We start from the raw sequence: 24,729 nt of genomic DNA on the forward strand, positions 1-24,729 counted from the left end.
GCAGATTACTGTTAACTGATTCCAAACAATGAGATTGCAATAATACACAACATACAATATTTATTTTCTAGAGCTGTACTTTCCCCAGAAAAGCAATAATAGCTCATTTGGAGGATAGGAGATCAAAGTTTTCTCCTCGAAGCTTTTTGTCAGATATATTTTATCCGTTACTCAGATATATATTTATCAGATTATCTCGGCTTATGCCCCTCAGCCAGGGCTATCTGATGAACAGAAAGACCAATTTTATGACACCTTCTTACAGACTACTTTGTTGACAAATGACAGAGACCTTCTCTTTGTGGCTGGTGACTTCAATGAGCATGTTAGACAACATGCAGGGGGCTTCTATGATGGCTATAGATTTGGTTCCTGGAATGAGGAGGGAACAAGGATACTGGAGTTCTGTGATGCAAATGATTTTATGGTCTGTAATACTAACTTCAAGAAACCTGCCAGTAACCAATTCACCTACCGGTTGGGTGGAAGCGCTAATCAGATTGACTACATCCTCACCAGGAAACAGGAAAGATGGCTACTTATAAATGCCAAAACCATCCTAGGTGAAGAATACACCCCCAGAGCATAGGTTAGTAGTTAGTGACTTTAGGATCAGGGCTAAATAGATGCCCAGAAGATATCCAGCATGGAAAAGAAGGGTCTGGAAGCTTAAGGATACTGTGAATGGACAGAGATTTAGAGACGTATTACTCAAAGCTTTTGACGAAATAGAGGAGGATATAGCATCACATAATGTGGAAGACAACTGGAGGTTCCTATGGGACAACCTGTTGAGGGCCACTGACCAGATCTGTGGATGGTGCAAAGTCCCCTCTCTTCCTAAGGTAATGTGATGGTGAAACAACAATGGAGTTGACAAGGCCATTAGGGACAAGAAACAGGTATGGAAAGGCTGAAAGAATGGCGGTAGCAGGGAATTATATCAGATTGCCAGAAGAGAAGCTAGGATACAGGTTTACTTAGCCATAGGAGTAGATAAGAAATAAAATGTGCCAATGTTCTGCATTGAGAGGACCAAAGACTTGAGGTGTTTCATGTTGCAAGACAATGCATGAGAGAGAATTGAGATCTCATAGGAGAGAAATGTGTCCGCATCGATGACAGCTCCCTTGCATTTAATGAGGCTGCAAAGTGAGAGATTTGGAAATGCTACTATGAAAGGCTGCTAAATGAAAAGAATGAATGAGAGGAAGAGAGTCTGCCAAATGTTGACCCAACAGAGAAACCAGCTATCCAAACTGACAGTATCTTGGTAGGTAAAGCAATTAAGGCTATAAAGCCAAGGAAAGCCCCCAGCCCATAAGAAATCACCGCAGAGATGCTTTAAATATATGGCGGTGTCGGCTATAGTCTAGTCACCCGTATAGTCAATTAGGTGATACATTAAGGAGTCATACCTAATGGCAACATGTTTTTTCAGAGGCATACAACTGGTTTCAATTGTCTTAACAGCTGCATAAATTAAATTTTTTAAAATTCAGTGAGATCTGGGTTTAGTTCTTGTATAATTTCTTTTATTACATAGTTTCCAATTTTAATTTGTTTTCTATTTTGGATTGTATTTCAGGGTCTATGAAATGGTTCTCTATCAAGCATTTTAGTGTATCTTACAACCACAAGCTTATTCAGGATTTTCTGCTTCAGTTCTTCAGTAAATGTGCAGTCTTCAAATACTGTTTCTTTACCACTTTCCTTGTTATCTTTCTCAGGTTCATTCCAATTTATTTCTCCAGATGTTTTCGTGTTCTGGTCAGATGGTAGTCTTTTAATTCAGAATCGTGGAGAGTTGCTCTCTTCGTCTGGTTCTTCATTTCTTTTCTGTCTTATATTTAAGTCATTTTCCACTTCATGCTTCATTGCGGTTATTTCACTATCTGCGAGTCTTTTATTTCTGAAGATATCTCTCCTAACATTTGCTAATTTGTTTTCCTCCAAATATAGTCTGCTGTCTTGATTTCATATTCTCCATATTTGATAAGAGTGTGTGGTGTCTTTCTCTTCAGATGTCTTGCCTAATGCATAGTAATAGGCATATATTACTTCTGTATACTCTTCTTGAGTCCATTCTTTCTGTGGTGCTGGACTTGGCGGGCTCACGTCAGGGCAGTTCCCATTCAAATGACCATCCAGGTTCATATTCAGAGAAGAGTTTGTGCCAGTGTGTCTTTATAAGATTGTTTGTTGTGATGTGTTATTTTTATGGGGCTATGCATTTAAATGCCTTTTTTTTATGTTTAGCATAGTTAAATGTATATAAGTTTTTTCCAGAAGGCTATTTAATTGAATAAAGTATTGTGTCTAAAGTTACTTCATCATCATCATCATCATCATCGTTTAACGTCCGCTTTCCATGCTAGCATGGGTTTACTTTATATTCTTAACAAACAAAACTATAAAAAGAAATTATCGATATTATAATCAATGTCTTAACTTTAGAAGAGGATATCGATAAGGTGTTGAATTGTTCGGTCAAAAATTGGCAAATACAATTTTTATGTGCAATATTCCTTACGGAAGATTTAAAAGGACAAGTTCCAAAATATTTATACATTTAAAATATCTTTTATTTTTTGCTAATAAAGAAATATTTATTTTATAATTTACATAACACAGTAAAGGCATGCAGGTAGACGGTTAATAAATAAATCCTATATTATTTGGCATTTAAATATGTCTAGTATTAAATCTACGAGAGTGTAGATTATTTAATTTACACTTGCTAGTTTGTTATCCTTAACTAATTGAAAGGAAGGATTTTAATATGACATAAATGCTTAAGTGACATTATGAAACATCAAAATAGATATTTCTCGCTTATAGCATAAAGGTTGAAAATGAGTGATTGAGTGACAAAGTTTCGTGTGGCATCTTGAAGATCACTAAAAATCCCGTAACATTTTTGGTTTTTATATCCTTCTACCGAAGGTTCTTGGAGTTTCTAGAAGCATCTTAAACCTTAGTTTTTGAACAAAAATGGATAAAATTCAAGAGGACTTTTTGTCTATATGTTAAACTGACCAATGATGACTCTAACATTATTTCATTGATCTAACTCGTTTTGCGCCAATGGAATATTTTATTGTGCTAACAAACTAATCTGCCTGGATTTTTGAATAGATGTCTTTATTAGTGTCACTACATACAGTTGGCTGCCAGAAATTTAGAAATTTCGATATATAACAATACATTTGCATTATATTTCTTCAAAGTCCTAATAAGTAGGAAGGTAGAAAAAAACACAAACCCCTTCAGGTAGATGGCCCTGCTCAATATGTAGAAAAGACGTCGGTAGAAACTCTATAAGATGCAGCCAGTGCAAGCTATGGACACATAAGAGGTGCAGCAATATCAAAGACAGGTTAACTAAGAAGTTAGTTTTTGTATATGGCAGATGTTCAGGTGCAATAAACACTGTAAACAAACAGGAAACAACTTCTGTCTCATTCCAGGGAGAAAAACTAGAGGTAGTTGATAGCTTCCGCTATCTGGGTGACCAAGTTAGTAATGGGGGTGGGTGCGCTGAAAGTGTAGCTGCTAGAATAAGAATAGCCTGGGCAAAGTTCAGAGAGCTCTTACCTCTGTTGGTAACAAAGGCCTCTCACTCAGAGTAAAAGGCAGACTGTATGACGCATGTGTATGAACAGCCATGCTACATGGCAGTGAAATGGGCCGTGACTGCTGAGGACATGCGTAAGCTTGGAAGGAATGAAGCCAGTATGCTCCGCTGGATGTGTAATGTCAGTGTGCATACCCGTCAGGGTGTAAGTATCTTGAGAGAAAAGCTGAACATAAGAAGCATCAGTTGTGGTGTGCAAGAGAGACGACTGTGCTGGTATGGACATGTGGCAAGAATGGATGAGGATAGCTGTGTGAAAAAGTGCCACACCCTAGAGGTTGAGGGAACCCATGGAAGAGGCAGGCCCAGGAAGACTTGGGATGAGGTGGTGAAGTACGACCTCCGAACATTAGGCCTCACCGAGGCAATGACTTGTGACCGAGACCTTTGGAAATATGCTGTGCGTGAGAAGACCTGGCAAGCCAAGTGAGACCAAAATCCAAGGCCTCTGCCAGGGGTGTAGCCAGCCCACTTATGCGTACCTTTCCTTCATTGGACACTAAACTCCGCTTGCGAAGACCTGTTGAGGCAACTGAAATCGAAATCGAACTAAATTTTTAGACTGGCACCCATGCCAACGTCTCTTTCATCGAACACTAAAATCGGCTTGCGAAGACCTGTTGGGGCAAACCAAAGCAAAATCGTGATGGCACCACCGTTCGAGCATGATTATTACCAGCATCGCCTTCCTGGCACTTGTTCCGCAGCGTCGCATTCCTGGCACTTGTGCCGGTGGCACATGAAAAGTCATTCGAGCGAAATCGTTGCCAGTGCCACTGGACTGGCTCCTGTGCAGGTGGCACGTAAAACACTATTTTGAGCGTGGCCATTGCCAGTTACGCCTGATTGGCCTTCGTGCCAGTGGCATGTAAAAGCACCCACTGCACTATCGGAGTGGTTGGTGTTAGGAAGGGCATCCAGCTGTAGAAACTCTGCCAAATCAGATTGGAGCCTGGTGTAGCCACCTGGTTTCACCAGTCCTGAGTCAAATCGTGCAACCCATGCTAGCATGGAAAGCGGACGTTAAACGATGATGATGATGATGATTTAGTCATCCATAGCCATCTTTTTTCTCTATCTGTCTTATCTTCAACATCCATATGAAATTGTCCATGTATTCTTTTCTTTATCCACCTATTTTCAGTTTCATTCGTTTTCAATTTCTTGTATAGTGCTTTATCTTTGCAATCTTTCATCCTACACAAGCCTGACCTTCTTACTTCTAATAATAGTGGTTCTGTGGCATATTTCTTCTGCTCTAATGCTGTGTTCACATGCAATAAGTCCTCTTCTCCCACTTTTTCTTGGTACATACAGTCTGCCTGTGTCACTTTTTGGGTGGAGTATCCCATATCTAGTTAGAAACTTCCTTGTCTTTCTGTCTAAGCTGTTTAGTTCGTCTACAGTCCATGAAATTGCCCCTGCTCCATATCTAAAAAGTGAAACCACCCAGGTGTTGATAGCTTCCATCTTATTCCGTCACTTTATTTTCGCCTTAAGGATCAGTCTCAGTCTGCACAAGTACTTCACCTTAAATTTTTCTGTCATTTCTTTCTCCATCAATTCATCCATTTCCAAAATCCCCAAGTACTTATAACTCGTCTGTTCTATCTGCTTCATAACCTCCCCCAACGGTATTGATAGCCCATCCATACATCTGATTTTGTCTCTCTTCAATACTAACACACCACGCTTTCTCAGTCCGTACTCCATTCTGATATCAGCATTGAAGGTATACACCATATCAATAAGAGAACTGACTTGGGCTTCATCTTTACCATAAAGTTTGAGGTCATCCATGAATATAACAAATGGTTGACTTTTTGTTGGTGGCTTTTGAATACACACCCAGCTTTTGCTTTCCTCAGTATCAGTGTTAGTGGTATCAAGCACAGTACAAAGATCAGTGGGGACAGGCAGTCCCCTTAAAAGATGCCCCTCCTAATTTCTACTCTCCCTAAACTTCCGTATGCTGTCAGGTCCGTCTTCCAATTTGCCATACTTTTTCCAAGCAATCGCTCAACATTCGATGCAATCCCAAACAGGTTCATACACTCCATAATCCAAGAATGTGGGATCATATCGTATACCTTACAAGAGTTGATCCATGACATGGCTGAGTTACTTTTCCTCCTCTTTGCAGTCTCTAAGTTCAGATTCGTCTATCAGGAGTTGATCCTTGATACCTCTGCACTTAAACCCTTCTGCTCATGTGGCAGGACTCCATTTTTTTCCAGACGTTCGTACATTGACTCTGCGAGTATTCCAGTCAATAACTTCTACATAAGTGGCAAACAGGGTATCAGCCTGTAATTGTCAACTGCATTGCCTTTTTCGATGTTTTTCAGGCACAGCACTGTCCTACCCATTGTCAACCACTCTGGTGTTACTTGATCGGCATTTAACAAGGTGTTGAGTTGTGCAGCTATTCGTGCATGACATTCACCACATCTTTTGATCCAGTAACCTTGAACTCCATCTGGTCCCGGGGTCTTCCAGTTGCTCATTTTTCTGCTGATTTCCTTCACTTCCCTAACTGAAATGACTAGTTCTGCCTGTTTTGGACAGACTACTGTTTGTTTCAGTTCTTGCAACCATTCAGCATCCTTCTTGTGTTCCTTGTCTTTGCTCCAGATGTCACTCCAAAACCTTTGGCTTTCAATGTTATCTGGTATCAACTCTTCATCTGTACACCCTCCATTTCTTTCTTTATAGAATCTCTTCTGATCTACTCTGAATAACCTATTCTGGTGGTAACCCTTCATTCTTTGGTCGTACCTTACCATCTTTGCTTTCTTTGCAACGAGGCACTGTTTCAGTTCCTCCTTTACCACTTTCAGGCCCTTTCTTTCAATATTATACTTCCTGTTCAGTGCCTTGTATTTTTGTTCACTTTTAAGCTCCCCCTTCTCTTTTCGATCCAACACAGAGATTTCCTTTGAGAGCATATCTGACCCTGCCTGGATTCTTCTTTTTCCACCATGGATCTTTTCTTTGTCACTCCCATTATGTTTCTTTTTCTTGACATCAACAGCCACGTTTTCTGCTACAACAACACTTGCTGCCTTCATCAAATTATTTGTTTCTCTGATGTTGTTTGTTCTGATGTATTTCAGAATTTCATTCACATTTTTCGTTTCTTGGTTCAATTTCCATTGGTCAACCTTTTTAAGGTTGCAAATAATGTCGCTATCGTTCTCCTGTATTCTTACCTTTATTCTGTCGTAGATTGCCTTTTGTTCATCTGTCATGTCACCATTAGTTTTATTGTCTTCTTTTAGATCATCTATTTGTCTCTCATCAAGTAAACTACCAATGCTTCTTTCCTGTGCTATGGGATTATTTTTATTAGTAAGAACTGCATTTTCATTCTTATCTCTGCTGCTATTTTCCAAGACCCATCTTTTGATAGCTTCGAACTCTACTCCTGTGAACCAACAATTTGTTCTTATTGCTCTAGCTTGATTGCATAGTCTTTGTTCCGTGAGTTGGAACAATCCCTTTTCTCTCCAATGATCATACATACGTTGTCGGTAACCCCTAATTTGAGCCCCATTTTCTTCTACCAGGTTGCTCGGGTAGTAACACTCCATGGCCACAGCATTAATTTGTTTGCTCCATCTGCGCCGTGTATGGTGGTCCCTTTCTGGATATCGAGAGGCTGGAGCCGGACCAGAATCCCTGAACCTTCTGGGTGTACCACTGTCACCATCAAGGGCTTCAGTTTAATTCCCACCGTTATTCACAATATTTTGTTTTGTCACTCATATGAAGTGGCCATTATCAGGTTGCGCAATTACCAGTGTTTTTATTGTGACACCATCACTATCATTATTAATCATCCCACGAGGAGGCTCCACCAGTTTCCTTTCATTATTATTATTATTATTATTATTATTAATCTTATCATCACTGATATCACTGATATTATTGTTTTTATGTGTAGTAGCATCAGTGGTCGCAGCAACAGTAGTTGGGGTGGAGGTAGTGGTAAGGGTGGTAGTTGGGCATCAGATACCTGTGCTATCATAATAGTAGTAGTTGTAGCATTATTATTGTAGTATTAGTAGTATTTAGTATTAGCAGCTGCAGCATATTATTTTTATTTTTATTTTTATCATTATCACCATCATCATGACTACCATTGTTGGAGGAAATAGTTGGGTAGCAGTTTGGTGAATAGATCATATACTACAGGTCTATAAATACAGTCGGCAGATGGTGGGGAAGTCAGCATAGGAAGTGTTCGTTTGTATGTCTGTTCAGAGAAAAAGGAACGGAAAGAAAAGGAAGGTAAAATTTTTTTCACAGATAATTGTAGATGTGAAGTTTTTAGAATTTACTGGAGACGATCTTTTGTCTGCCTGAAAAGAGAAAACTGTAGTGTTCTTGGAATAAAGAGGATGTTTGTATTTTCGAATACTCAGGGGGAGAGGGAAAATGGTAGGTATTCACAGAAGGTGTAGATATTAAAGTTTTTAAAGCAGATTGTTTATGTGTTCGAAAGCTGTAGGTATGTAAGTTCCTTAACTTATTTTGAGGGAAATTCAAAATACTCACAGGAAATTGTAGATATTCCAGTCTTTGAGAGTTATTTTTCAGTTGTCCTGCTGGGTTGTATTGGTGTGTTTCTGTGTCTTCAGCTGCTGACAGGTCAGAGCAGCGAAGAACACGTCGAGCTGCTGTCACGTCCTTATTACTATTACTATTATTATTAATGGCTGATGCCAGTTCCCCCAGACTGGCTTCCCATAGTGGCGGCACGTAAAAAGCACCATCCAGACGTGGTCAATGCCAGTACCCCCTGACTGGTGGCACATAAAAAGCATCCACTCTTGGAGTGGTTGGTGTTAGGAAGGGCATCCAGCTGTAGAAACATTGCCCGATCAGATTGGAGCCTGGTGCAGTCTCTGGCTCTCCAGACCTCAATCAAACCGTCCAACCCATGCTAGCATCGAAAATGGATGTTAATCGATGATGATGATGATGATGATGATCAGTATGTTCTGGGTCCAAATTCCGCTCAGGTTGAATTTGCCTTTCATTCTTTCGTATTCAATAAATTAAGTACGATTGAAACATTGGGGTTTATGTAATTGACTAGACTCCCCACCCAAATTTTAGGCCTTGTGCCTTTAGTAGAAAGGGTCATTGTCATTATTATTATTATTATTATTATTATTATTAAGCCGGTGAGTTGGCAGAATCAATAGCATGCTGGACAACATACTTAGCAGTATTCTGTCTGTAGCTGAGTTCAAACTCCGCTGCGGTTGACTTTCTTCCTTTTGGAGTTGATAAAATAATTAACAGTTGAACATTGGTGTTGATGTAATTCACTCCTTATCCCCTTCCCTCAAATTGTTGCCCTTCTGGCAAAATTTGAAACCATTATTGTTATTATTATTATTATTATTATTATTTTTGTTTGGTTCAGGTTCAGTTTTATTCCTGGTAGGATCTATGTGGGTAACAGGTTACTACCTGTAATCTCAGGTATGTGGGGATGCGAGTAGCCAGAAGGAAAGGGTAGTGACATCAACAGTCAAAGTGCCTGACTGGAATAGAAAGAGGGAGAGAAGAAGTGAGGGGTCATCCTCCTTTGGTCTGGTACATTCGCTGTGAATGGACGTCAGCAGAACGAGCTAGCAGGATTAGTAGTAGCAGCTGCTTATATTAGGTGCAATGGGTAGGGTACATGTTTTGACACTTGGTACAGCTGAACAGCCACCAATAAAAAGGTAGGTGAACTGTATCTTATTTTCCCACATTACAGTTCCCTCATACCACTGTATCCACAAGCCTTTCAAGTGCTTAAGACCCACCTGACGATCTTTCTTGTCCCTAAGAGGCAAACTTTCTATAGAAGCTCTACAGGAATTCTATTCCAATCTCCTTCGGCCATTTGTTTGTATCTTTGCTTACAGTTTCCAATATACCAATTACTACAAGCACAATCATCACAGTTTTCATGTTCCAAATTCTTGAAGTTTCAAATTTGAAAGGAGAAAATATTTTTTTCATTTTCGTCATCTTTCTTTATGATCTTGGAATCATACGAACATGATCGATCAATTAGTAAGTAACTTCTCTTTTCCTTGTCTATTATTGTTATATCTGGTCTGTTATTTTCTAATATTTTCTCCGTTTGAATACAAAAGTCCCACAAAATCTTACACCTCTATAACTCGAGTTCTCTTTCGGTCTGATGATCATGCCATGTGTTATGTGTCTCCAGTTTCAAATCCCCATTTCTGGCAAAACTTCCAGGGTAAAATTTTTATCACATGGTAAGGGCATGTCTTTTTGGACTTTGAACAGCTAGACAGCCAACGACAAGGAATGTGAACTGTATCTTATTTCCTTGCATTACAGTTCCTTTGTACCACAAGCTGTTTCAGCACTCGTGTATAAATATATTGTTCCCTTGTTGTCCCCTTCCATGAGATGGCAGCAAATATAAAGATCAGCAGAGGTGATGTCAGACCTTTCTATAGTGAAGAAGATATAGTGGCCTGGATCCATAAGATCAAGGTAGTGGCTAAGTTACAAGGCATTGATGATGTAGCAGGTCTCGTGGCCCTGTAAATGGAGGGAAGTGCATTGGCACTGTACCTTGAGGTGGACGAGGAAGACCAGTTGAGTGAGGTAAAGATCAATAAGCACTTGAAGTAAGCCTATACAAAGGGAATGTATGTCACGTTTGCTAAGCTGGGAACCGTCAGGTGGACAGGGGAACAGGTCGATGAGAATGACGCAGAGGTTCAGAGGCTGACCATGTTGTCCGATTTTACCAAGGAGGGTCTAGAGAAGGCGGCACAACTGACCTTCATAAATGGCTTTCATCATCATCATCATCATCATCATCATCATCATCATCATCGTTTAACTTCCTATTTCCATGCTAGCATAGGTTGGACGATTTGACTGAGGACTGGTGGAGCTCGAAGGCTACACCAGGCTCCTATCTGACCTGGCAGAGTTTCTACAGCTGGATGCCCTTCTTAACGACAACCACTCAGAGAGTGTAGAGGGTGCTTTTACGTGTCACCAGCAATAAGGCCAGTCAGGCGATACTGGCAACGGCCATGCTCAAAATGGTATATTTTATGTGCCACCCGCACAAGAGCCAGTCCAGGGACACTGGCACCAATCTCGCTCGAAAGTCCTTACACATGCTGCGGGCACAAGTGCTAGAAAGGTGACACTCAGCACAGGTGCCATTACAATTTCGCTTTCGCTTGCCCCAATAAGTCTTCACAAGCTGAGTTTCGTGTCCAATGAAGGAGACGACGTTGGCATGGGTGCCAGTCGTCAAGCAAATAATTAATTAATCAACTGGTTACTTGGTTAACCAATTGACAACTATTAAGGAAGTGAAAATGAATCAGTGTATATTGGTGTGACTGCAACAATTATCAGGCAGCAAGAAAATGGCAATGAGCAAGCCCATTATTCAAGCCCACGGATTGACACAAAACACTGGCTGGAAGGCAATAGTGATGGTAGCTGCAGAAGCCCATGACATAGTATGATGCTCAGTAAGGAATAAGAAAAAAAAAACTACCGTAAAGTAATAGCGACCATTCATGGGCCAGTGCTTCAAGTGCCAGGGACTGTATGGAGACAAAGCCCAGACTTATTTGCTATTGATACAGGCAGACTGGACTTATCACTCGAAATTGCAGCCAGGGACGTTGCTGCCTCTCAGACTTCCACCATAAACAAGTAGAGGCTCTCATGCAGTCACTGCCCATAGTTGAAGTCTTGGTTGGAGAAAAAGTGTTCAAAGCCTTTGTGGATACGGGCTGTGCAATGTGTCTTGTGAGCCCAAGGGTGACAAAAATGGAAGGGGATGAATAGATTCCACTATCCATTAACCTCTTTGGTAGCATTTTGGATGTGCCAAGTGCACCAATCACCAGAGAAACAATCGTCATCTCAGTCTTCCACAATCTCTTCATCTCTCTGGCCAGGTCTTGATATTTCTTTATTTCCACAATTCTTTAAACATCGTTTCTATTATTAGATTTATTTCTGTACTGCCCCCAGGGGGCTAAACATAGAGGGGACAAACAAATGGATTAAATCAATTACATCGACCCCAGTGCGTAACTGGTACCTGTTTAATCGACCCTGAAAGGATGAAAAGCAAAGTCGACCTAGCCGAAATTTGAACTCAGAATGTAATGGCAGACAAAATACTGCTAAACTTTTCACCCGTCGTGCTAACAATTCTGCCAGTTCGCTGCCTTGTTTCTATTATTATATTGCAAAGTCTTTGATCTGATACATGACACATTCATTTTCTGTTTGTTTGTTTTCTTGTATGCTATTGTGGATATTTGAGGCAGCAATATAAAGCAGGATGCCCTTCCTGTCACCAACCCATAACTATTTCCCAAATAAAGAATATACTTGGCAATAGAGAGACAACTCCAGACATGTTTCAGTGTTGAGACCTCTTCATTATAAAAGCGTAACCATGACAGCCAGATTGTTAATGATTAAAGAGTTTTAATGAGTGGACACAGAATGGTAGTGACAACTGGAAACAGAACAATGCTCTATATTTTCTCTATTGTACCTCGTTGATCGTACTTTAGCCTTTCAGCCCCTAGCATAACCCCTACATAACCCTTTCGGTTCCTCACTCCAATTAGTAGAGGGAGTTTGTTTTCCATTTCTTTTTCTGTCTTGGACATCACTTGGCAACCACACTAGTAATGATGGCAGGAAAAAATGCCTCTAGTCCACTCTGTAAAGTGGTTGGCATTAGGAAGGGCACTGAGCAATAGAAGCCATGCCAAAGCTGACCCTAGAGGTCAGTGCAGCTCACCAGATCCTGTCAAACTATTTCAACACATTTCAATATGGAAAATTGATGATGATGATGATGACAGTGGTGGTGGTGGTGGTGGTTAACATTGCTTTATATTAATCTATTGGGTTCACAGTAACTACATACGAACTGTCCAACCTATGCAAGCATGGACAACAGGCATCTGACGATGATGAAGATGATGTCTGTAAATGATTTCATGAAATAAAGAATATTTCTTCTAACCTTTTTCCGATTCAAAAGTGATAATAACTTTTCCAGAATCTTGGATCCGTTCTGGGATTCCTTTAATAGGTCCTCCATTTGATCTACTCTTGTTCTCAAAATAAGACCGAATGGCTTCCAAACGGAAATCAGTTGGGACTCCTGACACCAATATTGTTCTGCCCTCATCATCTCCTCCCATATTCAAGGTAGATATTTCTGCAAAATAAAACCAAGATTTAATGCTAAAAAATATCAGTTACTACTCACCATCCATGTAACAATATATGGCTATCCGCATCATAAACATCCACTTTACATGCCTGATGTAAACCTGAAATACATGTAGCCTTCAAACAGTCCAGATATGCTAGAAGTAACAGCCAAAGTTTTTCAAAAGTTCACCCAACTATTTTTAAAAGAGACAAATACACTTGCTAAAATTGTTTTGTCTTGAAAATATCTGCAAAGAAGTTATGGCATTCCTGATTGAACAATGCTAATTTCATTCACAGAAACAGGAGTTCTAACATATGTCCACAAAATCTGAACGAATCCAGCTTTAAAATCTTTTAAAAGATGATTTTCAATAAAACAGCCACACAAATGCCATCAAATAATGCCATTTAGTATGACAAACTTCACCTAAATACACATTTTCCAAACAATTCTTTCTTCTATAGGCACAAGGCCTGAAATTTTGGGAGAGGGGTTAATCAATTTCATCAACTGGTACTTATTTTATCGACCCCGAGGGGATGAAAAGTGAAGTTGACCTCAGTGGAATTTGAACCCAGAATGTAAAGACTGATGAAATGTCACTAAACATTTTGTCCCCATTTCCCAAACAATGACAACAACAGTAACAATAACAACCAAAAGTGCCAATCTTATAAGCCTGATTAATGCCACAACATCACATGGAATATGTTCAACAAAAACATCCTATACACCCTCTACCAACAGCCATATACACCACCAAGTAAACCACCACAACCTTTCAATAACATCCCACACCACCACCTGTTGCACATATATACCCAGCTACCACACATGGCAAACAACCACCCAACTCATACCCTGTCGTGTATGCACACTGACATTGCACATCCAGCGGATCATGCTAGCTTCATTTCTTGCAAGCCTACGTATATCCTCAACAGTCACAGCCCGTATTTCACTGCCATGTCGCATGGCTGTTCGAACACAGGCATCGTTCAGTCTACCTTTCACCTTGAGTGAGAGGCCCTTCATCACCAGCAGAGGTAGGAGCTCACTGAACTTTGCCCAGGCAATTCTTATTCTAACCGCTACACTCTCAGAGCATCCACCCCCACCACTGATTTGTAATGGAAGCTATTAACTACTTCTAGTTTTTTTCCCTTGGCATGTCATAGAATTTGTTTTCTGTACATCTTTAGTGTTTATTGCCCCTGTGCATTTACCACAAACAAAAACTATCTTCTCAGTTGAACTTCCTTTCATAATGCTACAACCGGAAGCAGGGTTCACTTAGGGGAAATGGTACCGGCCGATTCTAAGTATAGTCAAATTCGATGACGAATTTAGGAGGAACGAAGAGAGAGAAATTAGTGAGTTAAATTGGGTTACAGAAGTAGCTATCAGAAGATAATGTTCATTTAAAGTATTCATAGCAGATATGATGAGAAATTAAATATCCAAAAATAAAAAAAAAAGAACAAGAGATTATCTTAGCAAAATTACATGAAGTATTAAGGAAGAACAGAGGCTGAGAGAGAGAGAGAGAGAGAGAGAGAGAGAGAGAGAGAAAGAGAGAGAGAGAGAGATTAGGAGTTATATATTGAGGGGATGGCTAGCTGTTAGTAAACAATAGATATAAAAGTATTAATGGTGGATGAATGAATGTATGAAAGATCGAAAAAGAGGGAATCTTAAATTAGCAATGCATCGTTTGAGGACTGTTCAAGGTATATGAAAAGCCGTTAGAGCAACGAAACGGGCCTGGAGAAGTGGGGGTAGCAGGGAACTGTACCAGATAGCCAGGTGGAAGGCTGGGCGACAGGTATACATAGCCAAAAGAGAACCAGAAAAGAAGTTTGCCAATGTCCAGCGACATGAGGACCAAAAAACTGAAGTATTTCGGATTGCAGGACAGTATGTGAGAGAAAACTGTGATGTCACAGGAGAGAAATGCAACTGCATGGATGATGGTGCACTTGCATTTAATGATTCTGAAAAGAAAGAGGCTTGGAGAAGCCATTATGAAAGACTGCTGAATGTGGAGAATGAATGGGAGGAGGAGAGCCTTCCAAAGGTTGACCCAGTAGAGGGACCAGCTATCTGAATAGACAGCCCCCAGGTAGATAAAGCAATTAAAGGTATGAAGCCAGGAAAAGCCCCTGGCCCATCAGGAATCACTGCTGAGATGCTTAGAATATCTGGCAGCAGGGGTTATGACCTAGTCACCCATATTGTAAACCAGGTAGTTCATGATGGAGTCATACCCCATGACTGGCATAGCAACACTATAGTCAACTGCTACAAGAGTAAAGGTGACACTTTAGATAGAAATAACTAAAGGAGTAACAAACTGCTGGATCAGGTGATGAAGGTCACGGAGAGGGTCAAAGCCCAACTAATTAGGGAGAGAGTTTGCTTAGATGAGATGCAGTTCACTTTTGTGCTAGATAGAAGCACCACTGATGCTATATTCCTGGTACAGCAATGGCAGGAGAAATCCCTATCCAAAGATAAATCCCCATACTTGGCTTTTGTGGACTTGGAGAAAGCCTTTGACAGGGTCACTTGATCCCTTATCTGATGGGTGGCGCAGAAACTGGGGATTGACAGGTGGTTAATAAGAGCTGTACAGGCCCAGACAGGGATGCCGTTAGTAAGGTTAGGGTTGGCAATGAGAATAGTGAAGAATTCCGGGTAGAAGTTGGGGTCCACCAAGGATCAGCCCTCATCCCCCTCCTATTCATCATAGTCCTCCAGGCAATAACAGAGGAATTCAAGACAGGTTATCCCTGGGAGCTCCTCTATGCTGATGACCTGGCCCTCATAGCAGAATCACTACCAGAACTAAAGAAGAAATTTCAGGTGTGGAAGCAAGGTTTAGAGTTGAAGAGCTTTAGAGTGAATGTCGCAAAGACCAAAGTTCTAGTAAGTAGGAAAGCGAACACATCACACACCCCTTCAGGTAGATGACCCTACTCAATCTGTAGACAAGGTGTAGGTAGAAACTCCATAAGATGTCCCCAGTGTAAGCTATGGACACATAAGAGGTGCAGCAACATCAAAGGAAGATTAACCGAGAAGATAGCTCTTGTGTGTGGCAGATGCACAGGGGCAATAAACACCACAGATGCTCAGAAAACAGATTCCATCATATGCCAGGGGAGAAACTAGAAGTCGTTGATAGTTTCCGCTACCTAGGCGACCAAGTCTGTAGTGGAAGTGGATGCTCAGAGAGTGTTACCACTAGAATAAGAATAGTCTAGGCAAAGTTCAGAAAGCTTCTACCCCTACTGGTGACAAAGGGCCTCTCGCTCAGTGTGAAAGGTAGATTGTACGATGCATGTATGCAAACTGCCATACTTCATGGCAGTGAAACATGGGCCATGACTGCCAAAGACATGAGTAGGCTCAAAAAAAATGAAGCTAGCATGATCTGCTTGATGTGTAATGTCAGTGTGCATACTAGACAGAGTGTAAGCACCCTGAGAGAAATGCTAGACATAAGAAGCATCGGATGTGGCATGCAAGAGGGATATTTGCATTGGTATGGTCATGTACTACGGATAGATGAGGAGAGCTGTGTGAAGAAGTGCCACTCCCAAACAATGGAAAGAATCCGGGGTAGAGGGAGACCCAGGAAGACATGGGGTGAGGTGGTGAAGCATGACCTTTCAACGTTGGGCCTCACAGAGGCAATGATGAAAGACAGAGACCTCTGGAGATATGCTGTGACTGAAAAGACCTGGCAAATATATATATATAGGTTTATTTAGCCAGAGGGGAAGCAGATAAGAAAAGATTTGCCAATGTTCTGTGCCGTGAGGACCAAAGTCTTGAGGTATTTCGTGTTGCAAGACAGTGTAGGAGAGAGAATAGTGATGTCGTCGGAGAGAAATGTGTTCGCATGGATGATGGTACACTTGCAATAAATGAGGCTGCAAAGAAAGAGGTTTGGAGACGCCACTACGAAAGATTGCTCAATAAAGAGAATGATTGAAAGAAAGAGAGTCTACCGCATGTCGACCAAACAGAGGGACCAGCTATTCAAGTTGACAGTACCATGGTAGATAAAGTAATTAAGAGTATGAAGACAGGGAAAGCCCTCGGCCCATCAGGAATCACTGCAGAGATGCTCAAAATATCTGGCAGTGTTGGCTACAGCCTAGTCACCCATATTACAAACCAGGTGATACACGAAGGAGTCATACCCAATGACTGGTGTAGCAGCACCATAGTCAACTGCTACAAAGGTAAAGGTGATGCTTTAGATACAAATAATTACAGAGGCATCAAGCTGTTAGATCAGGTTATGAAAGTTACGGGGAGGGTCATAGCCCAACTAATTAGGGAGCGAATCAATTTAGATGAGATGCAGTTTGGGTTCGTGCCAGGAAAAAGCACCACTGATGCCATATTTCTAGTAAGACAGCTGCAGGAGAAATATTTAGCCAAGGATAAGCCTCTGTACCTGGCTTTCGTTGACATGGAGAAAGCCTTTGACAGATCCCCCAGATCCCTTATCTGGTGGTCAATGAGGAAACTTGGGATAGAAGAATGGTTAGTGAGAGCTGTGCGAGCCATGTACAGAGATGCTGCCAGTAAGGTGAGGGTTGGAAATGAGTACAGCAATGAATTCCGGTTAGAGGTAGGGGTCCACCAAGGTTCTGTCCTCAGCCCCCTCCTATTTATCATAGTCCTCCAGGCGATCACAGAGGAATTCAAGACAGGTTGCCCCTGGGAGCTCCTCTATGCTGATGACCTTGCACTAATTGCTGAGTCACTATCAGAACTAGAGGAGAAGTTTCAGGTGTGGAAGCGAGGACTAGAATCGGAGGGCCTTAGAGTCAACCTAGCTAAAACCAAAATCCTAATAAGTAGGAAGGTAGATAAAACACAAACCCCTTCAGGTAGATGGCCCTGCTCAGTATGTAGAAAAGGAGTAGGTAGTAACTCTATAAGATGTACCCGGTGCAAGCTATGGACACATAAGAGGTGCAGCAATATCAAAGGCAGGTTAACTAGGAAGTTAGTTTTTGTATGTGGCAGATGTTCAGGTGCAATAAACACTGTAAACAAACAGGAAACAACTTCTGTCTCATTCCAGGGAGAAAAACTAGAGGTAGTTGACAGCTTTCACTATCTGGGTGACCAAGTTAGTAGTGGAGGTGGGTGCGCTGAAAGTGTAGCTGCTAGAATAAGAATAGACTGGGCAAAGTTTAGAGAGCTCTTACCTCTGCTGTCGAGAAAGGGACTCTCACTCAGAGTAAAAGGCAGACTGTATGACGCATGTGTACGAACAGCCATGCTACATGGCAGTGAAACATGGGCCATAACTGCTGAGGACATGTGTTGTTTCGTAAGGAATGAAGCCAGTATGCTCTGCTGGATGTGTAATATCAGTGTGCATACCCGACAGAGTGTAAGTATCTTGAGAGAAAAGTTGAACCTAAGAAGCATCAGTTGTGGTGTGCAAGAGAGACGATTGCGCTGGTATGGACATGTGGTGAGAATGGACGAGGATAGTTGCGTGAAAAAGTGCCACACCCTAACAGTTGAGGGAACCCGTGGAAGAGGTAGGCCCAGGAAGACCTGGGCTGAAGTGGTGAGGCAAGACCTTCGAACATTGGGCCTCACCAAGGCGATGACTACTGACCGAGACCTTTGGAAATGTGCTGTGCGTGAGGAGACCCGGCAAGCCAAGTGAGACCTAAATCCAAGGCCTCTGCCAGGGGTGTAGCCAGCCCACTTATGCATACCTTTCCTACATTGGACACGAAACTCAGCTTGCGAAGACTTATTGGGGCAAGCGAAAGCGAAATTGGGATAGCACCTGTGCCCAGTGTCGCCTCTCTGGTACTTGTGCCCGTGACACGTGTAAGGATTTTTGAGCGAGATCATGCCAGTGCCCCTGGACTGGCTCTTGTGTGGGTGGCATATAAAATACACCATTTTGAGCGTGGCCGTTGCCAGTACCGCCTGACTGGCCTTCGTGAGGGTGACACGTAAAAGCACCCAATACACTCTCTGAGTGGTTGGCGTTAGGAAGGGCATCCTGCTGTAGAAACTCTGCCAAAGCAGATTGGAGCCTAGTGTTGCCATCCGGTTTCACCAGTCCTCAGTCAAATCCTCCAACCCATGCTAGCATGGAAAGCAGATGTTAAACGATGATGATGATGATGATGATATATATATATATATAAAGGAATACAAAAAATGGGACAAGAAGGCAAAACATCCAGACAGATGATGCAAAAAGGGACAACAAAACATTCAGAGAGATGATACAAAAAAGGGATAAGAAAAAACAAGGAGGGGTCATTCGGAGTTTTCTTTCCTCATTTGTATATATATATATGTATATATATATATATATATATATATATATATATATAGAAATGTTGTTGTACTTGGGGATGGTCATATTGCCAGTTTAGCCAATAAAAACACACGCATTGTATATTTGGTGTTAATTTGCTTCAGCTTTATATTACATTACATTACATTAATCCTATTTTGGCCAGAGTTCTTTCGTCACACTTCTGTGACCTCATCAGTGGTCCTTTGCTTTCTTCTTTCTTACGTGTGTCCCACCTTGCTAACTATTAGCCATTTTGTATTTTGTATTCCTATTGTATGTGTCTACGCATGCGTATCCCTGAATGTGTGTCTATGTTTTGTAAGTGCATGTGTGTGTATGGGGAGTGCCTGTATTATCTATATCCTCTGTTAATACATGTTTGTTTGTTTTTGTTTTTATTTATTTATTTGTTCATGTGTTTATACCTACTTTTTTGTATTCAATTTAATTTTGTTAACGTATGTAGTATTTAATTCCATTTGTTTATCTATGTATTGTATTATATTTTGTTCATTTTGTTATCGGTTTATGGGGAATTTATTGTCATATGTTGTGGTTTGTTAGGGGTGTGTGTTAGTGTTCCATTCCAGTTTCCTATTCAGGCTAGATTTATCTTCGATTATGTGTGTAGCTTCTGTAATTTGTCTAAGTGCTGCGTCTCTGCTATGTGTGGATAAGATTTTAATTTCTATGTTGTTGAGTGAGCCTCCATGTTCTTGCTCAGTGTGTTTTGGCTAAACTGGCAATATGACCATCCCCAAGTACAACAACATCTGTTTCAACACACAATTTCACATCAAAAATCTTGCAAAACAAATATATATATATATATATATATATATATATATATATATATATATATATATATATATATATACAGGGGTTGGACAAAATAATGGAAACACCTAGCATCATAATTTTGAAATATCTATAAATCCATCTAAAGCTTGTTTATTTTTATGTTTTTTGATTTATTATTAGTGTTGCTTAATATCATCATCATCATCATCGTCGTCGTTTAACGTCCGCTTTCCATGCTGGCATGGGTTAGACGATTTGACTGAGGACTGGCAAGCCAGGAGGCTGCACTAGGCTCCAATCTGATCTGGCAGAGTTTCTACAGCTGAATGCCCTTCCTAACGCCAACCACTCTGAGAGTGTAGTGGGTGCTTTTATGTGCCACCGGCATGAAGGCCAGTCAGGCGGTACTGGCAACGGTCACACTCAAAAAGTTGTTTTTTACGTGCCACCTGCATGGGAGCCAGTCCAGCGGTACTAAAGGGAATTAAAATTCATTAAAATGACAGATCTATTGGACTTTCAAAGAGGTCAAATTGTTGGTGCTCTTATCACAGGCGCTAGCCTAACGGAAACAGCTGAAATGCTTGGCGTATTAAGAAGTACTGTTTCAAAAGTAATGACACCCTTTGAGAAAGAGGGAAAAAACCGCCTCATTGAAACAAAACTTCAGAAGAAAACCAAAACTTTTAGATAGGGACTGTCAGAATCTTACGTGAATTGTTAGAAAGGATCACAAAAGTACAACTCCCAAAATTACTGCAGAACTTAATGACCACCTTGACAACCCAGTTTCCACAAAAACAGTTTGCTGGGAGCTGGACGAAGCCAGATATCACAAGAGGACTGCAATCAGAAAACCACTCCTTTCAAAAACAAACGTTGCAAAGCATTTAGAGTGGAGTAAAAACCTACAGAATTGGTCCCTAGAGCAGTGGAAGAATGTTATTTTCTCAGACAAGTCATCCTTTACCTTATTTCCAACCATGGGCCGAGTATATGTGTGGAAACAGCCAAAAGAAGCATTTGACCCAGACTGCTATCTTCCAACTGTTAAACATGGAGGGGGATCTGTGATGATCGGGAGGGTGGGGGGGGGGGAGGCTATATCTTGGAAATCTGCCGACCCAATGGTTTCCCTTCATGGCAGAATTAATAGGAAAGACTATTTATGCATTTTATCTGATCAAATTTGTCCTATGGTTGCGGAACTGTTTCTGGAGGGAAACATAATCTTTCAGGATGATAATGCACCAATTTACACAGCTAAAGTTGTTACTGAATGGCACGAGGAACATTCTTAGTGAAGTTGAAGATCTTTTCTGGCCACCACAGTTCTCAGATCTCAATATTGTTGAACATTAATGGTGCATTTTAGAAAAACAAGTAAGGAATTGATATCTTCCACCATCATCACTTCAAGAACTGGAGACTGTTTTAGCTGAAGAATGGACAAAAATACCTTTGGAGACAATTCAAACTTTGTACGAGTCCATACCTCGTAGAATTCAAGCTACAATTACTGGAAAAGGCTGTCCTGCCCCATATCAAAATAAATTTGTTTGAAATTTTAAGGTATTTCCATTATTTTGTCCAACCCCTGTATATATGAGACACAGTTTGGTTTTGTGCCAGGGAGAAGCACCACTGATGCTATATTTCTGGTAAGGCAACTGCAGGAGAAGTACCTAGCCAAAGATAAACCTCTGTACTTGGCTTTTGTTGACTTGGAGAAAGCCTTTGACAAGGTCCCTTGATCCCTTATCTGTTGGGCAATGCAGAATCTCGGGATAAACAAGTGGTTAGTAAGACCTGTACAGACCTTGTACAGGGATGCTATAAGTAAGGTGAGGGTGGGCAACGAGTATAGTGAAGAATTCCAGGTAGAAGTAGGGGTTCACCAAGGATCAGTCCTCAGCCACCTCTTGTTCATCATAGTCCTCCAGGCAGTAACATGAATTTGCTCTCATTGCTGAATCACAACCAGAACTAGAGGAGAAGTTTCAGGTGTGGAAGCAAGGTCTAGAATCAAAGAGTCATAGAGTTAACCTAGCAAAAACCAAAGTTCTAGTAAGTAGGAAGGCGGACAAATCACAAACCCCTTCAGGTAGATGGCTCTGCTTGATCTGTAGAAAAGGCATCGGTAGAAACTCCATAAGATGTACCTGGTGTAAGCTATGGACACATAAGAGGTGCAGCGATATCAAAGGGAAGTTAACCAGGATGATAACTTTTGTGTGCGGCAGATGCAAGGGGCAATAAACACTGAAGATGTTGAGAAAACAGATTCCATCACATGCCAGGGGGAGAAACTAGAAGTAGTTGATAGGTTCTGCTACCTAAGCGACCAAGTCTGTAGTGTGGGTAGTTGCTCTGAAAGTGTTGCCACTAGAACAAAAATAGGTTGGGCAAAGTTCAGAAAGTTCCTACCTCTGCTGGTAACAAAGGGCCTCTCACTCAGAGTGAAAGCTAGATTGTATGATGCACATGTGGGAACAGCCATACTACACAGCAGTGAAACATGAGCCATCACTGTTGAGGATATATGTAGGCTTGAAAGAAATGAAGCTAGTATGATCTGCTTGATGTGTAATGTCAGAGTGCACACACGACAGAGTGTAAGCACCCTGAGAGAAATGTTGGACATAAGAAGCATCAGATGTGGTGTGCAAGAGGGACGATCGTGCTGCGTATGGATGAAGAGAGCTGTGTGAAGAAGTGTCACACCCTAACACTGGAAGGAACCTGTGGAAGAGGGAGACCCAGGAAGACATGGGATGAGGTGGTGAAGCATGACCTTCGAACGTTGGGCCTCACAGAGGCAATGACAAGAGACTGAGACCTTTGGAGATATGCTGTGATTGAGAAGACCCAGCAAGCAAAGTGGGATCACAGCCGTAAACTACACCAATGTCGCATAACCAGCCCTTTAAAAGTACCCTTGAATTACCAGGTGATGTGCTGTGCTTGAGAAGACATATTGAGTCAAGTAAAATCAAAAATCAAAAACCAAAAGCAAATCAAGATTGAAATCAAAATGGAAATTGTAGTTGTGGACAATGCCAGTGGCACCTGACTGGCACCCGTGCTGGTGGCATGTAATAAGCACCATTCAAGTGTAGGTCGATGTCAGTCCCACCTGACTGGCTCCCTCTGCCAGTGGAATGTAAAAAGCACCCACTACACTCTCAGAGTGGTTAGTGTTCGGAAGAGCATCCAGCTATAGAAACCTTGCCAGGTCAGATTGGAGCGTGGCGCGGCGTCATGGCTTGCCAGTCCCCAGTCAAACTGTCTATGCCAGCATAGAAAATGGATGTTAAACGATGACGATATATATATATAGAGATAGATAGATAGATAGATAGATAGATAGATATACATATGATTAATCCATGGTAGTAGTTAATATATTCTTAAGGTCAAATTTGAGTCACTCATAAGTACTTCTAGCTTCCATTGCTAAGTCAGTTCCAAACTAAATTCACTTCAGTTTTTTTTAACAATAATGGTCCATCCGAAGCTACATTTGGATATAAATAATTGAAATTTCACTCATTAGAAAAAAGTTAAGTGAAAATATTTGAGTTGAAAATGGGAAAGTCAAGTGAAAAATTAATTTTGAATCAAAATATCTCAATTATTTTAAAAGAATGTGCTCAACGAGAAGAATTATTTGTGAGAAACTCATAAAAAAATATTAGCCACAAAACAGTGGTGTGGCTTTAAATGATGAAAAATATGTTAAGTAAAGCCAAAAATTGATTTAAAATCAAAATATGTGTGAACTATTTTAAAAGGAAATTATACAAAGGTTGTGTCAAAATGAAAGAGCTCTATGATAGGAACGTTATGGTGAAAGCCTTGTCAATAAATATTAGCTATAAAACAAGTGGTGTGGCTTTAAGTGAAAACAAAAGGTGATTATTTTTAACAAATTAAAATATTTCTGTAGTTTTAAGATATTTAGCATTATAGAAGATGGTAGATGATGTCAGGGTTTGCTTAATGGTACAGCTCAGCTGAAATTAGAGAGGTACACGGTTTGATTCTCTGTAGTGGCTTTTGAGGCCACTCTTCTTTTTGTGTGATCTTCAAGGGTATTTACTTGATCTTCTAAGCTGTTTTCACTGTTATGCTTATGATGATGATGATGATGATGACAAGTTTTATACGATAAACCTGATGATGGTGGGTCATGATTTTTCATGATGATGATGATGATAATTTTATAATGATGAAGCTGATGATAATGATGATACTGATGATGATGATGGGTAAAAGTTTTATTGTTTTATTTCTGTAAATTTTCACAAGTCTTATTTTTGAAAATTTAAGTCTCAAAGAGAAAATTTTACAAAACTATGATTAAAGAATAAATAAATACCTTTCTCCGCCATGATTTCAACAGGTATTTTTGCTCTGCAAATGAAAAGAAAATACTTAGGAAAAAACATCGTTAAGGCATTGAATGCATCATTTGTACTCAAAATAGGTTTTCTTTCCCTCTTTCTCATATTCTTTCTCTTTCTCAAACATAATTACAATTAAGGGAGAGACGAAAATCCTTCCCCTACTTATTTCAAACAACATCCTAACACCTCCAATATCCACCTGCATCCAATTCTTCAAGTGGTTCACTCACATCAGTGCAAGTGAAGAATACTGCTT

General features: G+C 40.7%; 1 protein-coding gene across 4 annotated transcripts in view; it reads right to left on the minus strand.

Annotated features, from left to right (window-relative positions):
• Positions 1-24,729, minus strand: part of LOC149137947 (protein mono-ADP-ribosyltransferase PARP14-like) — a 507,224-nt gene that overhangs the window by 459,394 nt on the left and 23,101 nt on the right. For 3 of the 4 annotated variants that reach the window (XM_089339516.1, XM_089339557.1, XM_089339637.1), the window contains exons 2-3: positions 24,446-24,480; positions 12,705-12,902 (exon numbers count right to left, since the gene is read on the minus strand). In XM_089339516.1, coding sequence (XP_089195642.1) covers positions 12,705-12,902; positions 24,446-24,458 — 211 coding nt within the window. In that variant the 5' untranslated portion in view covers positions 24,459-24,480. Of the gene's footprint in view, positions 1-12,704; positions 12,903-24,445; positions 24,481-24,729 lie in introns of those variants that run through there. The other variant, XM_089339597.1, reaches the window with a different exon arrangement.

The sequence above is a fragment of the Octopus bimaculoides genome, chromosome 1 (genome assembly GCF_046866305.1).
Source record: "Octopus bimaculoides isolate indiv1 chromosome 1, ASM4686630v1, whole genome shotgun sequence".
NCBI classification, from domain to species: Eukaryota; Metazoa; Mollusca; class Cephalopoda; order Octopoda; family Octopodidae; genus Octopus; species Octopus bimaculoides.